Consider the following 18,679-nt stretch of genomic DNA (forward strand, 5'->3'; position numbering starts at 1 on the left):
ATAATTGAATGGATTGGATTTTTTTCATGGACAGGACGTACTTGGGCAATTTTCCACTTTATCCAGTAGATGCCAGTGTTGCAGCTGTACAGGAACAGCTTGATTGGGAATGTGGCTAATTCTGATTTACTACGGTGGTGATGTTGCCAGACTCCATAGCTTTTGCTTTATAAAGAAATTTGATCTGATCCATTGGTTGCAACACACCTTAGCTCTCTCTAAAGCATGCTGTAATTGCTGACTAGCTTGCAGCCAGTTCTGCCTTGTAGCTTCACCGGGCTGACACCTAATTTTCAGGTATGCCTGGTACTATTCCTTGCATACACTTCTACGCTTCTCAGTGAATCAGGGGTTGATCACCTAGCTTGATGGTAATGGAAGAGTGAGAAATATGCCTGGCCATAGATTACAGAAGTGGTGGAATACACTTCTGCTGCTGCTGATGGCTGACAGAAGCTTATGGATGCTTAATTTTGATCTGTTCTATTGCATTTAGAATGGTGAAAGTGCCACAGAACACAACAGAGGGCATCCTCAATGTGAAGATGGAACTTCACCTCCGCTCTGGTCAATTCTAACAATACTGTCTGGACAGATGCATCTGCGATAGCCAGAATGGTGAGGATGAGGTCATATAGCTTTTTCCCTTGTGATGGGTCCCTCACCATCTGCTGCACACCCAGTCTGGCAGATATGCCCTTCGGGATTCGGTCAGCAGCAGTGCTACCAAGCCACTTCATGGCGACAGGCATTGAACTCCCTGACCCAGTGTATACTCCCTTGCTCCCTCAGTGCTTCTTCCAATTGCTATTCAACGTGGAGGAGTACTGATTCATCAGCTGAGGGAAGTCATTAAGTGGTATTCAGCAGGAGATTTCCTTTCCCATGTTTGACCTGATGCTGTGAAACCTCATGGGGCTGTGAGTCAATGTTAACAGGACATATCTAGGGGTGGTGATGGTAGAGTCCGAGGCATTGGTTGAAAGGTATGATTCTGCGAGTATGACTATGACAGGCTGTTGACTCACTAGTCTGAGGGTCAGCTCTCTCAATTTTTGCACAGGGCCCCATACATTAGCAGGGAGGACGTTACAAAGTTGACGGGGATGGGTTTGCCGTTGTCCGTGCCCACACTGATGCTGGGTGGCCTGTGTTTTATGCCAAATAATGATTTTTAATCCACTGGCTGGAAACCTGAACTGAACTTCTACAACAGACTCTTTAGAAACACAGGGCTGAACTCTCTGGTCGGCGAGCGGGGGTGGGGCCCGCTCATCGACGCGCAGGCGTCCCAACGTCACTGCACATCATTTAAGTTTCCAGTTCAGCGGGCCCGCAACCAACTCAGCTGCATGCCTGACAAACAGTCAAAAGCCTATTAAAAACTAATTTCAGCAATTAAATGAGCTGCCTGACCAACCTTAAGGTGAGCAGGCAGGCAGGCGAAAAGCCCAGGCGGCCTTCACATTCTTCATGAAACCTCATCCACGAGCGGGATGAGGTTTCATTAAGCGCTTTAAAATTCAATAAAAATTTTAAAAATAATTCTTTGACATGTTCCAGCTCATGGGGATACATTTAAAAACTTTTAAATTACTTTACTTCAGTTTTTAGATATCAAACTGATCTTCCTGAGGCGCCTCCGCGCCTCATGGAGATTTCTACGCTCTTTCGCGCGCACGCGCAAGAGTGCACTCCCAGCTCAGGGAATCCAACTCCCCCCAACACCCACACAGGGAGCGTTCAGCGCTTCTGGGAGAGCATCACACTAGGCCGGCCTTAATTGGCCCGCCCACGTAAAATGCCCACGGGGGCATCGATCGGGTTCGTGTCTGCCCCAACCCAACCCCTCCTGACAGGGGAAAATTTTTCCCACAGAGACTAAAGTGACTTGGACTCACAGCCCAAAATGGCAAACCCCAATGTGCATTATTATACATTTCACATTCCAATTTATTGCAGTGGAGTCAGTCTGTGCGTACAACACATCAAATATAATGACTTCAGAGGAATTTAAAGGATTAACATCTCCTGTCTCATTAACAAGGCATCCATGACAATCACTTGGGGTATTCAGCTGTTGGAGATGCGCCATTAAGGCAAATCACTTGGACAATGGGCCCTAACTCAGTTAGCTTCCAGGCATGAACTAATCAAATCACCTTTGGGATACACAAACAATGGCCTGAATCTTTCGGTCAGCATGTGGAGGCGGGCCCCACTCACTGACACGTAAAATGACGCGCGGTGATGTCAGGCATGCGTCCCGACATTACCGTACGTCATTCCGATCTTCAGTTCAGCGGGTGTGCACCGGAGTCGGCTGCATGCCCACCAAACTGACAAAGGCCTGTTAAGGCCATTAATCCCCTCATTAAAGTTATTAACAGGGCTGCCTGCCCAACCTTAAAGTTGGCGGGCAGGCGAAGAGCCCAGGCGGCCTTCATGGAACCTCATCCACGGGCGGGATCAGGTTTCATGAAGGATGTAAATGTTTAATAAAATTTTTTATTAAAGATCATTGACATGCCCCAGCTCATGTGACAGTGTCACATGAGGGGACATGTCTGAATATTTTTTTTCTTCTTTATTTCAATTTTTCATAATCAAAATAGTCTCCCTGAGGCATGGAGCTGCCTCACACACGTGCGTGAAAGAGCACAGGCCCCGACTTTCCTTCCTCCCACAGGCCCCGACTTTCCCTCCTCCCGCTTCTGTGTGCGTGTCATGCTGGGCGGGCCCAAACCTGCTCTCGCCCAGCCCACCTGACAGGGGAGAAAATTCTCCCTAATGTGTTTTTTGAATCCCCCTGACAGTTGGAACAGGAAGATCACATGACACGCCAACCCTGTGTTTTAAACACATGTTTTCTCATCAGAACTGAGGGCAAGCAGCTTAGGGAGAAGACCCGAGAGGGATCCCTCCTGTGTCCTTTTTTCTCCAACCTACCTGATAAACTTCGAGCTCTGTCTATTGAGTGTGATCATTCGGTGATGCCCTGCTGCAGACAGAGGTTTCTTTCAAGAATCTAAGTCAGAATTACCATCTCCCAAAGGACCACCAACTCAGTCATCTACATCTTTAAACTGGAGGCATCGAGATCATCAAATTCAGCCTTAAGCCAACCGAGTCATCAAACTACTGAGTGTTATACTTTTTTTATGGACTCTAATTTGGCCAACCTAGCCTTCCCCAGCGTGTACTTAAATCGGTTTAAGTATAATATAGCTATCCTCTTTCTTCGTTAAACTCAAGTAAATCTGTCCTATTGGTTCTTTTGTGATCACAGCACGTAAACAATTAATTACTCACTGAACTGGCAAGTATATCCTTTTCAAACAAAAAGAACCTGTTGCGATCAAACAAGAGAGCAGAGAGGGGAGCCATACAAGCCCTTCCTCACCTCACTGTAACAGAAATTTGGGGACTGCATCCATGAGCAACCCACAAACAAAGGAGGAATTCGAAGCAGGGAACCAAATTGATCCCTAGACGTTATTCAAAAACTTCAATACAGGTTTTCTTGTGGTTTGTAGTCCTAGAGTACTAAAAATGTCTCACGTTCAAAGTCAGCACCTTCATAAAACAGAATGTGGTAACTTCAGACAGTTAAAAAGCCCCATCATTGCTGAGTTAACAAAGCATTTAGAGACAGAGATCCGTCCAAAGCTCAGAAAGACAAAATCCTAAAACTTGTAACCAACCATTCTGACACTGAATTTCAAGAACTAGAGGCTGCTTCAGAATTCAAAGCAAACCAGCTAGCGTCAGCAAGGATACAGCTGGAACACAACAGAAACCAGAGCCAGAAATCTAAGGAAGGGAAAGAGAAAGAGAGGGAGAGAGACAGGAGAAAAGAAAGAAAAAGAATTCCAAAAAAAGGAAAGGGAGAAAGATCGAGCTTCTCAGAGAGTAAAACAAGGAAGGGACTTAAGGCAGCCGAAACTGAATAAGGAAAGACCCACTGTACCCAGTGAAGGTACTGATCATGAGGGAACTACCCTGAGCTCAGGCCCAAGTGCTGAACTCTGAAAAGTTCACAGAATCAGAGTGCAGAAGAGGCCCTTCAGCCCATTGAGTCTGAGAAACACCTGACCTACCTACCTAATCCCATTTACCAGCATTTGGCCCATAGCCTTGAATGTTATGACGTGCTAAGTGCTCATCCAGGTACTTTTTAAAGGATGTGAGGCTACCCGCCTCCACCACCCTCCCAGGCAGTGCATTCCAGACCATCACCACCTTCTGGGGAAAAATGTTTTTCCTTACATCCCCCCTAAACCTCCTGCCCCTCACCTTGAACTTATGTCCCTGCGTGACTGATCCTTCAACTAAGGGGAACAGCTGCTCCCTATCCACCCTGTCCATGCCCCTCATAATCTTGTACATCTCGATCAGGTCACCCCTCAGTCTTCTCTGCTCCAACGAAAACAACCCAAATCTATCCAACCTCTCTTCAATACTTAAATGTTTCATTCCAGGCAACATCCTGGTGAATCTCCTCTACGCCCACTCCAGTGCAATCACATCCTTCCTATAATGTGGCGACCAGAACTGCACACAGTACTCCAGCTGTGGCCTCACCAAGGTTCTATACAACTCCAACATGACCTCCCTACTTTTGTCATCTATGCCTCGACTGATAAAGGCAAGTGTCCCATATGCCTTTTTCACCATCCCACTAACATGCCTCTCCACCTTCAGAGATCTATGGACACACACACCAAGGTCCCTTTGTTCCTCGGAACTTCCTAGTGTCATACTGTTTATTGAATACTTCCTTGTCAAATTACTTCTTCCAAAGTGTATCACCTCACACTTTTCAGGGATAAATTCCATCTGCCACTTATCTGCCCATTTGACCAGCCCGTCTATATCTTCCTGTAGCCCAAGACACTCAACCTCACTGTTAACTACCCGGCCAATCTTTGTGTCATCCACAAACTTACTAGTCCTATCTCCCACATGGTCATTGATGTTGTTTATATAAATGAAAAATAGGGGACCCAGCACAATTTCCTGTGGTATGCCACTGGACACTGGCTTCCAGTCACTAAAGCATCCTTCTGTCATCACCCTCTGTCTCTTATAACTAAGCCAGTTTTGAATCCACCTTATCAAATTACCCTGTATCCCATGTGCATTTGCCTTCTTTATAAGTCTCCCATGTGGGACCTTGTCAAAGGCTTTGCTGAAATCCACTTAGACTACATCAACAGCACTACCCTCATCCACACACATAGTCACCTCTTCAAAAAATTCTATCAAATTTGTTAGGCATGACTTCCCTCTGACAAAGCCATGCAGACTATCCCTGATCAAACCTTGCCTCTCCAAGTGGAGATAGACACTCTGCTTCAAAATTTTCTCCAATAGTTTCCCTACCATTGATGTGAGACTTACTGGCCTGCAGTTCTCTGGCTTATCTCTACAACCCTTATTAAATAGCAGAACCACATTAGCTGTTCTCCAGTCCTCTGGCACCTCCCCCGTGGCCAGAGAGGAATTAAAAATTTGGGTCAGAGCCCCTGCAACCTCCTCCCTTGCCTCCCTCAGCAGTCCGGGACACAAATCATCCGGACCTGGAACTTCTACTTTTAAGCCTGCCAACACTTCCAATGCCTTGTCACTCCCTGACCAATTTGCTTAAGAACCTCGCAGTCTCTCTCCCCGAGTTCGATACCTTCATCCCCATTCTCTTGGATGAAGACAGATGTGAAGTATTCGTTCAACACTCTACCGATTCCTCTGGCTCCACTCATAGATTGCCCCCTTGGTCCCTTATGGGCCCTAATCTTTCCCTGGTTATCCTCTTCCCATTGATATACTTATAGAATAGCTTGGGATTTTCCCTATTTTTATCAGCCAGAGCTTTCTCATATCCCCTCTTTGGTCTCCTAATTGCTTTCTTAAGCTCCACCCTGCACTTTCTGTATTCCACCCAGGCCTCCGCTGATTTGCTGCCCTTATACCTGCTAAAAGCCTCCCTTTTCCTTCTCATCATATCCTGAATATTTCTGGTCAACCATGGTTCTCTGGGCTTGTTACTCCTTCCTATCACCCTAGAGGGCACATGTTGAGCCTGTACCCTCCCCATTTCCTTTTTGAACGCCCCCCCATTGTTCCTCTGTAGATTCCCCCACAAGTAGCTGTTCCCAGTCTACTTTGGCCAGATCCTGCCGTATTTTACTAAAATCCACTCTCACCCAATCAAAAACATTTTTTTGCAACTTGTCTATTTCTTTCTCCATAACAAACTTAAACTGTACCATGTTGTGGTCTCTATCACTAAAATGCTCCCCCACCACCACCTCAGCCACCTGTCCAGCTTCATTCCCCAGAATTAGGTCCAGCACTGCGCCGTCCCTTGTTGGACCCTCCACATATTGACCTAAAAAGTTCTCCTGTACACATTTCAAGAAATCCATTCCATCCAAGCCCTTAACACTATGTCTATCCCAATTAATGTTGGGAAAGTTGAAATCACCTAATAGAATTACCCTATTGTTATTGTTTTTACACACCTCCACAAACTGTGCACATATTTGCTCTTCAATTTCCTGCTGACTATCTGGGGGTCTATAATAAACACCTAACAATGTGGCTGCCCCTTTTTTATTCCTAAACTCTACCCACAAAGCTTCATTCGATGCCCCCTCCAAGATATCATCTCTCCTTACTGCAGTAACTGACTCCTTAGCTAATAATACAATGCTTCCTCCTCTTTTACCCCCTCCCCTGTCTCGCCTGAAGATTCTATATCCCGGAATGTTGAGCTGCCAATCCTGCCCCTCCCTCACTCACATCTCAGTTGATAACAAAATTTGATGAGGAGAAAGTGGAAACATATTTTGTCTCATTTGAAAAGCTTGCAAAACAGCTGAAGTGGCCAGTAGAGAGCTGGGCTCTGCTACTGCAAAGCAAATTAGCAGGGAAGGCCCATGAGGTTTATTCCCCATGGTCTGATGAGTTTGTCAAATTACAAGATGATCAAAAATGCTATCCTGGGTGTTTATGAGCTTGTACTGGAAGTGTACTGCCAAAAATACTGAACTTTCGCAAATGGCCCAACCAAACGTACAGAGCATTTGACAGGTTGAAGCAACTTGCTTTCGACCAGTGGGTATAGGTGTTTAAGATAGAATCCACTCATGAAAGCCTCAAAGCAGTGATCCTCCTCAAGGAGTTCAAACACTCCCGTCCTCTTTCCATAATAACCCACATGGAGGAACATAAAGTTTCAAGCCTAAGGCAGGCAGCAACTTTAGCTCATGATTATGAACTTGTCCATAAGCCCTTGCCTGAAGGGAAACACTTGCTAGTCACCCCCAAAAACTTGAAAAAGATAGAAGGTGGGAGGGTGATAGGGAGATGAAGAGCCATGGGTGAGAACGAAAAGCTGGAAACACAGGGGGACCTTCTCAGGCCAAAAAGGAAAGTGCTTGGATTAGGAGTGAACCCTTAAATCCTGTGTGTTACCGTTGCAAAAAGGCAGGTCACCTTCGAGCTGACTGTTGGAAATTATAGAGAAAATTCATAGGACTTGTTAGGGTGTACCAAACCAGTGCAGAAAAAGGGGCCCTGACAGAACGCACAGCAGACAAGTCTGTGGCTCTAATTGAGGCAGTAAGTCCCTGTAAACATATCTCTGTGAGCGCAGGAGAGTTTAACAAAATTCCTGAGAGTTACCAGGGATTTTTTTGTCTAAAGGAAAAGTGACCCCATTCTCCTCGGGTGAGGCAAGTAAGCTCTAAGTAATACTTAGGGATAAGGGACCACCTGATCCCTTTTGCTGGGGAAAGGCATGACCTATTCACAGAGAGCCTACTGAATGCTAAAGTATTAGTAAATGGTATCAGGGAAAGTTATACGCCCATTCCTTTAAATTAGGTGCACCTGGAGTGCAACCATATTTCAGAGCCAGTAACCATGAAGATTATCCATAGTGTACAAGTGGATGGGGTTGACTGCTCCTCAGCAATGATCTGGCAGAGGTGAAGGTGGTAGCTTAACCAGTGGTCTTAGGTCAGGTAAGCTCAGCAGATTCTCTTCCCTAAAAGACATTGAAGCGAATCACTTCACTTTGGTTCACAAAAGTGAACCAATAGGTTTTTATGACAATCTGGTAATTTCAGAGTTGCCATTACTATGGCTTTGATTCCAGGTTTATTAATTAACTGAATTTAAATTGTTAAGTTGTTGTTGTGATATGTAAACTTGTGTCCCCAGAAAGTCCAGGCCTTTGGATTATCAGTCCAGTAACAAAATCACTATGCTACCATATCCACAAAATAGACGACTAAATAGGAGCCAAAGGACTGGAAATTAGTGAACTTCAATCGACCTAGACCAAATCAAATAATTGTAAAAATGGTAGATCCAGGAGTGGACCAGTAATCAGCGATATTTAATGTTGAAATAGATGCACTACAGTTGCGATGCATTCCAATTAGGAGTAATGAGCATTGAGGAGATGTCAATGGTAGTGATTCCATGGATAAATAAGGAGATTAGAGCTAAAATGATATTGAAAAAGGAGGTATTTGAGGGAATAATAGAAAAAGAACTACATTATCAAAGTTATAGAAAGGAAGCAAAAAGGGATGTTAGAAATACCAAAAGGGAGGTCAACCTGAAGGGAAACAGTCAGAACTTTTGGGAGTTACCCTTTATGTAAGCATATATGGTAAATTATAGAAATTAATAATTTCTGGTTAGCTTTTTCATCAAAATTATTATTAACAGTAAGATCATAGCATGGGCATGCATAAAAATTTACTTAAATAAAAACAAAAAATTCTGGAAATATACAGGACGATCATTTTCTGAAAAGAACAGACAGGTTTAATGTTTCAAGTGCAGTTCTTCATCAAAGTTGAACTATTAAATCACAACATACTGTTGCTTTCGGATATTAAATGAAAAGAATTGGAGACCTTAACCACTCGAGTCAATATCATATGCTTCCTAATTACTTACAGAAGCACTGGCAGAAGCCTGGAAAAAAAGATTTCTGGTGCAGGATTTAGCTAGTAATGTGCGGACACATGGAGCATGGAGAGTGGGGTTATTAAAATGAAGTGAAATCAACTTAAAAGGACATTTAAGAGTTTGGTCAAAGCTTCATATTCCAACTGTATGTTTGATTTTAATTTAGTTACTTCAGGTTTCCTTGGATAAGAACATACCAAGAGTTATGAGCTGACTGATCCCACCATGAATTCTTTCACATTCAGCATCTCTCTTCCTGCAGCCCCATTCTCCTTCCTGAGATTTGTACAGCTGTATCTTATGCTCAGCAGCAGTCAAGGGAACACTTGACCCAGGTTCAGTGGGGAAAACAGCTGAAATACAATAAGTACAGTTAATCCAAAGGAAATAATACATTTCTAGCATTCTCTTACAAAGGGTCAAAACTAACCAAATCCAATTCAGATAAAGTTTATGACAAACTATTTGTCAAAACAAAAATAGCAACTGGCTAAGTGCATAAAGGTGTAGCTGGACACACAAGAGTCAATAAGAAAAAAATGAAACCCCTTCATAATTTTGAAGACTTCCATCAGGTCACCTCCCAATCTTCTGTTTTCTAGAGAAAAGAGCTCCAGCCTGTTCAGCCTTTCCTGATGTTGTACCCTCATAGTTCTGGTATCATTCTTGTAAATCTTATTTGCACTTTCACCATTGCTTCTATATCCTTTTTCTAATATGGAGACCGGGACCATGCTCAAAATTCCTAGGTGTGGTCTAACGACAGCTCTATGTAAAATTTCAACATAACTTGTCTGACTTTTAATAATGTTCCTCTAGAAAAGATCCTAGTGCTTTGTTTGCACTTTTTTATGGCTTTGTTAACCAGTGAGTTAATACAGTGGGAAGGCAAAGCAGTAAGAGGACAAAAAGAAGGGTTACTGAAGCACAAGTGGTGGGCGAATGTCAAAGGAGCCTGAGAGCCAAGTTTTACTCATAACCCCTACCCAAAATAAAGGCTTCAGCTATTATTATCGTCTTTTCCATCCAAACGAAAGAAGGAAAAGGCAGACAGAGTAGAAGAGGTCAGGGGAAAACAGAAGAAATTTAAAGAGACAGAAGCAATAGAGAAAAAGAGAAATGCAGATGAGGACAGTGAGAGAAATAACAAGATGAAGAAAACAGATGGATGAGAGAGACCATGGTCTCCAACTTGTCATGTGCACTGCCGCCGAAGATCTAATAGTTACTTTCCATCACATTACGAAAAATGTTATAATTGAAAGCTCTTTCATTGATGTATCTGTTAAGTGATATATCAGCAATACATAAGAGTGCTAGAAAAATTCCATCAACAATGCTTCTGGCACAACATCCGCATTCAATGGGAGGACCATCGAGCAAATGCTAGTGTTCTTGAAGCTAGCTCCACAAGCATTCAGGCAAAATTTCTGCAAAATCAACTTCAGTTGGACTAGATACTGTGTCCGGATGGCCAGAAAGCATTTCCCCCGAAAGCTCTCTTGAAGCACAGCAGCGTTGACATTAGTGACTGGGAGTAGCTTGCTGCCACTCATTTAAAAAGGCGACAACTTATCCATCAAGCTGCATTATGCTTTGAGTCACAATGTCTTGATGATGATGAAGAGCAACGGCACAGAAGGAAAAAGGAAATCCTGCACTCTGAATCTCACTACCTTGTGGGACATCTTATCCCATGAGCTCAAGGATCTGTAGGTTGAAAATTAGTCTATTCAGTCATATGAAGTTCCATGGCAGAACTTGAGGTTCTGAGCAGATGTCATCCTCAAATTAAGGGACCAATGATAACGATCTGTGAAGTTTCACTTAAATTAATGACTCAACCTGCTTTTGAATATTTGTGTAATATCAAATAATTTTTGAAAAGAAATCAACAGGACCTATTAAAAGCTTGAGAAAAGTATTCTAGCTGCTGGATGACTGAATGATCCTGGAAAATTGCACAGCTCTGTGCAAAAGTATCGAATCCAAACCCAGCATTTTCAGAAGCTGAGACTTTGCACTAAAAACGTTAATGAAGGCATGAAAGTTAATTCAATGGATAAATTTAATCCTGTTATTGTGAAGCAGGCACTCTTCGGGATTTCTAATTTTGTTTAAAACTTTTAGAAATTTTATATATTAGGAAAAATGATGGATGACTTTTTTCCCAGAAAGCATTCTGAGTAATTTGTAGAGAAAAAATAGTTAGGATCCTGTTCAATGGGATATGGTGAGCAAGGTGTATCTTCTCAACTCAACTCTGCAATGCTCAGCTCCCAATAGTGTCCTCCCCAGCAATTGAGACATTTTAAAATTGATTTTTCCATTAGAAATATTGATATAGAGCTCAGAGTAGTAAATGGCACATTTAATATAACAAATAGATATATTTAGTGCACCTTATTTTATAACATGCTAGAAATTAAAACAGGTAGCCAAGTAAACATTCAAACAGTATTATTTCTTACATTCTGACAACCAATGGATCTAATGGTCAAAACTTATCAATGCATATTATAAAATATTATTGCCAAATTTATATTGCTGTTGTACAGCCAAGAGGACAGCTCTTCTGGTTAGAGGAGGGGCTGATATATGACCACCTCAGCTGACCACTGAGGTGCGGAACTGAAACAGCCATGATGGTGATTTAGAACATCACATCAGCAAACATCATCAAAAGCCATCACCAATCACATCCACAATAACAATACAGCTTACCTACTGTAGCATTTTCACGCCAGTCTCCACCATTTGCATCTTCTTTCCTCCTATTCAAATCTTACCTCAAGATCCACCTATACGTACTCAGGCGATGACATTATGAAAAACATTTGAAAAGACTATGTAAAGGCTACTTTGTGGGCCTTTACGTGGGGGTGTCTTGAAATCTTCCCCTATTACATGGTTGCCAATTTTTGAAAGTTGACCTCACAAGAACACATTTTGACCAATAAGTTTACAAAGACTGCTCCATGATCAATCTGCAGGAAACAATCTGAAAGCAACACAGTGCTAGTTCTGCCAATCGCCTCACATACTAGCCAAGGAAATGTGCCTCAAACTGATCCCTCACCACAACAGTCAACCCAAGACACAAAAATTGTAACTTTATGACTGGGATGATCAAGTTTTAATTGCTAAACTGCCCTGTATTCACTGTCTACACATAATAGTCTGACAGCTAATGATCAGATACTCAGAACATGCTATATAACGCTTGCTGTTACACAACTTTTTTACCCTGGAGTAGCAATTCACTTTCACTTTCTTAGTCTTCGATCTTCTGAAGATTGCAATAACATTTCCACATCATAATTAAAGCATGCTAATGTTCATATAAAAATAAATTGAGCAATAGTATTCCTCATTTTTCTAGTTCTACTTTATAACACTCAGGATTAGCTATGGAAAATCATAAAATCTAATATATAACTGCAAGTTGTGTATAACTGTTTCTATAATTGCCATTTTAATAAAAGCAGTTAGGTGTTTTGCATATAAAAACCCAAATGATATAAAAAGTGGGACATAGACAAAACACGGCACAAGATATATGGTTATGGGCAGTGGTTCCTCCTGTGATTCAATTAGTATGAAGTACCTGGCCATTGCTATACAAAAAGAGCATCGCATGAAAGAGAAAAAACAGGAAAACACACACACACACACACACACACACACACACAAACACGCACACGCACACTTACCAGTGATCTCTATTATGCACATATCTGATATCTAATGTTTGATAGACTATAAGTTGTAGTTAAAGCAAAAATATTCTTGGATGATTCTTGAGTTTTCTCTGCACATACCATCAGCTGGTATCACTTCCATATCCCAAGGGCTCATCTTTTCAGTGTCTCCATTATCCCAGCTGAAAGTAGAAAGGCAAAACATGAGCTTCTAAGCCTGTAATAATATTCACAGATCATACTCTGAATCAGGTTTGATTTTAATTATATTTGAAATACTTTAAAAATTGAATACATCGCTTTTAGGTAGTTCACGGTAAAATTCTAGGAACATCCCTGAAGCCTGTCCCGCCATTCAATGACATCATGGCTGATCCATGACCTCACTCCACATGCTCGCCTTTGCCCAATATCCATTAACGCCTTTGGTTAACAAAAATTTATCAATCTCAGATTTAAAATTTTCATCTGGAATTTTCATTGAAATTTTCAACTGCCATTTACGGAAGAGAATTCCAAACTTCTAGCGCACCTTGTGTGTAAAGTGTTTCCTAATGTCACTCCTGAAAGGTCTGGATCTAATTATTTTAGATCATTCCCCCATATCCCAGTCTCCCCAAATAGCGGAGGCCAATAGGAGGCCCTCCAGCTTGGAAGGGGCTGCAGCCTGCCATTTCAGGTAACAGAGAGAGAGAGACTGCTTCCATTTTGAGGTGCCCTCTCAGCACTTTTACAATGCCTTAAGTGCTGGTCCCCTTATCTACTGCTGTGACACCTTTCATGATGCTGTGGCAGGGAGGGAACCCAGGCCATGTGGAAAATTGGCCTTCATTGGCCAGTTAACTTTCTTAATTATCCAACCATTGTTTGAGGGTGGAATTGGCCCATTCATCTCAATCTCACCTCCAGAAAAACGGCCCGGGAGGTGGGATGGTGCTGGCAAGCCAGCACAAATTTATGCACCTGCACACCTCCACATCCACCCAATTCTAGCCCTGTTCTCACTCTGGGAAATCTGCTCCTCACTCCCTCCAAAGCTATTTTATCCTTCTAAAGTGTCACATTGGAAAGTGAGCTCATGTCTATAATTCTCTCCAGTGAATTTTTGATGTCCAATGTGTTATCGTGACAAGGCAACTTTAAGGAACAAATCAAGTACCTTCCCAAAGATATTGCAGAGGTTTGGGGATATGGAGAAACAGAGAGCAAGGGGATGGATAGGGTAGGAGATGAGTGAAGAAGAGAGGATTGAGGGAAGGGAAGGAAAAATGGAACGGTGGGAATGAGGCGACAGAGCAAGAAAACTGGGGAATATTGGGTGTGAAAGAAGCAAGGGGCAGAATTCTTACTTCGATGGGCGGGCGGGCAGGCGGGCCCCACCGGCTTGGCAGCGGGCAGGCAGCCAAATCCCACCGCCGAAACGGGGCCCACCACCATTTTGAGTGGGCGGGCCAATTAAGGCCCACCCAGTGGCCTGCCCGACAGGAAGTGCATAGCACTTCCTGTGCGGGGGGTGAAGGGAATCCCCATCTGTCAAAGTGCGCTTTTTCGCGCATGTGCATGAAAGAGCGCACTGCTCCCTGAGGCAAAGTCCTGTCTCGGGGAGATTTGTGAGAGATAAGTAAACTCTAAAAATGAATATATTTTAAAATTATTAACACGTCCCCCTCATGCGACAATGTCACACAAGATGGGACATGTTAATAATAAACACATGAATGTTATTAAATTTTTAAAAAACGGACATGAAAGTTCATCCCGCCAGTGGATGAAGTTTCATTATTAATCTGCAGCCTGCTGAGGTTCCTGGCCTGCCCGCCAGCCTTAAGGTTGGCCGGGCAGGGTGTTTAATAAGGTTAATTAGTCAGTCAATGGCCTTAATTGGCCACTGACAGGTCAGCAGGCGGACAGCGAAATCAGCCTTCGTGAATATTTAAAGGGACCGGGATGACATCGGGGGGTTCCTCCCGACATCATCCTGCGTCATTTCCCCCTCGGTGAGCGGGCCCCTCCCCCGCCCCCAAATCGTCGCGGGGAAAATCCTGGCTGAGAGGTGGGGAAGTAAGAGATGGAGAGATGGGAAAGGGAGAGAAATGGGGTGGTGGGGGAGAGCAAGAGTGAGAGATGGGGAGGTGACAGAGACAGAGATGGAGAGAATGAGAGAGGGAAGTGGGGAGAGTGAGAGAGATGGGGGAGAAAGCTGGGGATGGAAATAGTGAGAGAGACGACAAAGTGGGGGTGAGCAAGAGAGAGTAGGGGAAGTGGAGGAGGGTGAGAGATTGGGTGGTGGGGGTTGACAGAGAGGGTGAGATGGGGAGGTGTGGGAGAGCAGGAAAGAGTTGGGTAAGTGGAAGAGAGCGAATGTGAAAGACAGGGAGGTGAGAGAGAATGAGAGATGGGATGGTGGAGGAGAGCGAACGTAGGGCATTATATTGCATTTTCTAATCCGCTGGAACCTCTCCAGAATCAAGGGAATTTTGGAAGATTACAACCAATGCATCCACTATCTCTGCAGCCGCTTCTTTTAAGACCCTAGGATGCAAGCCATCAGGTCTAGGGGACTTGTCAACCTTCAGCCCCATGAGCTTTTCCTAGTACATTTTCTTGTTCGTACAGGACTTTAATATTGCTGTCGTGTAAATTGTTGTGATCGTTTGAAATTTGGCATTCCTTTGTTTGTCCTGATGAGTGCAAGACACAAAACCTCAGCAATACGTCTCTTTTCAGCAATATTCAAGTATTTTCTCTTTCATGATAGTGGTTGGTCTAAATTCCTCCATTCTTTTCCCCCTTGATTTTCTACTATTCTTAGGATGCTTTTACTGTCTTCTATCATGAAGACAGATACAAAATACTTGATCAAACTCTCTGCCATTTCCTTGTATCCTATTATTTATTCCCCAGTCTCGTCCTCTAAGGACCAACATTTATTTTAGCTACTCTCTTTTTAATATACCCGTAGAAGTTCTTGCTGAATGTTTTTTTAATATTTCCTACTAGTTTATTCTCATGGTCTAACTTCTCCCTCTTTATTCTATTTTTAGTTATGCTTTGCTGGTTTCTAAAATTTTCCCAATCTTCTGGTCTACGACTAATCTTTGCAGAATTTTCTTTCAATTTGACACCATGTCAACCACGTATGGTTCATCCTCCTCATAGAGTCTTCTTTTCACATTGGAATATATTTTTGTTGAGAGGTATGAAATATCAGGAAATCTTATCTGGCAAACTTCACTGACTTTTTTGAGGGAAGCTGTCAATGAGAGGTTCTATGATATCACATAGTTAGTCTTCCCAGAAATCTTTTGATTAAGATTTGGCATAAAAGATTGTTACTAAAGTGTAAAACATTCTTGATAAAGCCTGGAAGTGGATAATAACAACTTCTGAAAATGTTTCTCATGGATAAGGAAACAACTGGAGGTCAAGCAGTAGTTGATACCGACTAGGAAAGTGATACCACATGTGGATGATACACCAAATGTCCCAGCAATTGGCAGGCTCAATAATGTTTAATTAACAAAATAAGTAGATTCAGGACAATTCAATTTGGTTGACTTTGCAGATTGTGTGGGGGAGGAGGGCTGATGACTTAAGAACTGCTGACGACCTACACAAAATTTGCAAGTGGGTGTAATTATAAAGGATGAAATTCAGTTTGTATAAGCGAACATGCTCAGCAAATGGTCTTGAAATAGCTTGAACAGGAACTGAACATACAAACTCAATGCAAAAGACTGTACATCTGATGGTGGGAATCCCCAATTACTTAGCTCTCTCTTGAGTGTAATAGTTGATTCAGCTTCAATAGATACCTCTGTTTGCCACATCCTATAATCTTTAACATGGAAAGATTGAAAATCCCTCTGAATATTTTAGTACTAATCCTAAACATATGCTATTTGTTACCAATATGTGAATCAGCAGTGAGTTAATTCTTGAAATGCTTTTTTGGTAAGGTAGTGGAGGCAAAAGCTTTGGAATATTTAAGAGGCAGTTAGATGATAGGTGGAGAGACTGCAAATTTATATGCAAGGAAGAGCAGTAGATGGGCTAAATGGCCTCCCTTTCATTTAAGTGACTTCATGACTATACCATTTACGTCAGTTAATTTATGATTAATTTTACATACAGTCAGTGCTTATCTTACCAGACATTGTAGCACTGGAATAGACTATCAGGATAGTCTGGTTGCAGGGGCTCCTGGCTTTCAATGGTCCCAAACCACCACGCATCATCAATCACGGACCGAAATCGATCACCTAAAGTGTAGTAGAACAAAGGGACACTGGTATCTATATCAGAATAGAAAGCCACTCCTTGTAATTATTTTAATACAGTTGACAATGCAATCTTAAATAGATTACATTTCAACAAACAAGTGTGCCAAGTAAAGAACATTTTCATAATCCCCTGTAAGAACCCCCACTTCTCACTCATAGGGCAGAATCTTCTGTTCGGTGAGTGGGGGCGGGACCCACTCACTGACACGTAAAATGACGCGGGAGTGACATCGGACGTGGGTGTCTACGTCACACCGCGTCATTTACATTCTCAGGTTGGCGGCCTATTAAGGCTGTTAAAAAATGAACTGAAACCATTAATGGACCTGCCCGGCCAACCTTAACATTGGCGGGCAGACCGGGAACCCTGGCGGGCTTCTGACAAAGCATAAAACCTCATCCACGGGCGGGATGAGGTTTCATGAGGGATTTCAAAATTTCAGAGTGTGTTAAAATAAAAGTTATGGACATGTCTCAACTCATGTGACAGTGTCACATGAGGGGACATGACAACGAAATTTTTTTCAAATCTTTATTCAAAGTTTTAAATCAGCACCGATCTCCCTGAGGCAGCACTTTGCCTCAGGGAGATCTGTGCACTCTTTTGCGCGCATGCGCCTGTCATGGGGAAAACTCACCCCAAAGAATCACAGGGCAGGATTTTTACCTCAGCCTGCGGGCCTGGGAGTGGCTGCGAAACCGATCGCCACCCACGATCGAGCCCTAACCACGATTTCATGCCTGCTGGCCAATTAACGGCCAGCCAGTGGGAATAGTGTGCTGAAATGCTCAGCATGCCAGTGGGGGGTGAGAGGCGGGGGGGGAGAGAGGGGGAGAGAGAGAGAGAGAGAGAGAGAGAGAGAGAGAGAGAGAGAATGCGGAAGTCAGTGCATGCACGCTCAGTGGAAGCTGAGCCAGCATGGATATGATAGGCCAAATAGCTGCCTTCTCTGCTATAATGACTATATGGGCAGAATTCTCTCCTCGTTGGGCAGGCGTGAGCCTGACCCAAACGAGAGGAAAATAGTGCGCGATGATGTCGAGCGAGCGTCTCGACATCATGCACTCGCGTGATATTTCGGTCGGCGGGCGTGCACAGGGTTGGCTGCGTGCCCGGTGGTTAAGCCCATTGATTAATTTTAATTTAATTTTCCCCAAGCAGCCTTTGCACTTTTTGCACAGGCGAGATGACATTTTGACCAGTGACTTAAAACAAAATAAAAACTTTTAATACTCATCTTTAACATGTCCCTGCTCATGTGACAGGGAGGGAGGGATTCCCTAACTGTCAAGGTGTGCTCTTTCGCGCATGCACAGGAAAGAATGCACATCTCCCTGTGACAAAGTGTTGTCTCAGGGAGATTGGTGACAGTTTAAAAAACGTCAAAAATAGAAAAATAAAAAAAAAATATTAACATGTCCCCCATGAGATGGGACATGTTAATAAATATAACATAGAGTTTATTAAAGATTTTTAAAATGGACATTTCCAGCATCCGAAGTGTTTTTGTTTTTATGAAACTTCATCCCGCCAGTGGATGAGGTTTCATGTTTTTACTATTGCCCGCTGGGGCTCCTGGCCTGCCCACCAATCTTAAGGCCCCGGCCCCAACTCGCCGACGGAAAAATTCCGGCCCTACTTTCCAATTGCTTATTTTTAATGTTTAAAAACAGCAGCTCTGTGCCTTCAGGGAGCTTCCACTC

At 43.0% G+C, this 18,679-nt stretch overlaps 1 protein-coding gene across 1 annotated transcript in view; it reads right to left on the minus strand.

Moving 5' to 3' along the window:
- LOC121277874 (pleckstrin homology domain interacting protein) overlaps positions 1-18,679 on the minus strand; it is a 246,095-nt gene that overhangs the window by 49,595 nt on the left and 177,821 nt on the right. Inside the window, exons 28-30 of the mRNA XM_041187625.1 lie at positions 16,843-16,954; positions 12,813-12,874; positions 9,189-9,344 (exon numbers count right to left, since the gene is read on the minus strand). Coding sequence (XP_041043559.1) covers positions 9,189-9,344; positions 12,813-12,874; positions 16,843-16,954 — 330 coding nt within the window. The remainder of the gene's footprint in view (positions 1-9,188; positions 9,345-12,812; positions 12,875-16,842; positions 16,955-18,679) is intronic.

Source organism: Carcharodon carcharias, chromosome 5 (genome assembly GCF_017639515.1).
Source record: "Carcharodon carcharias isolate sCarCar2 chromosome 5, sCarCar2.pri, whole genome shotgun sequence".
Taxonomy (NCBI): Eukaryota; Metazoa; Chordata; class Chondrichthyes; order Lamniformes; family Lamnidae; genus Carcharodon; species Carcharodon carcharias.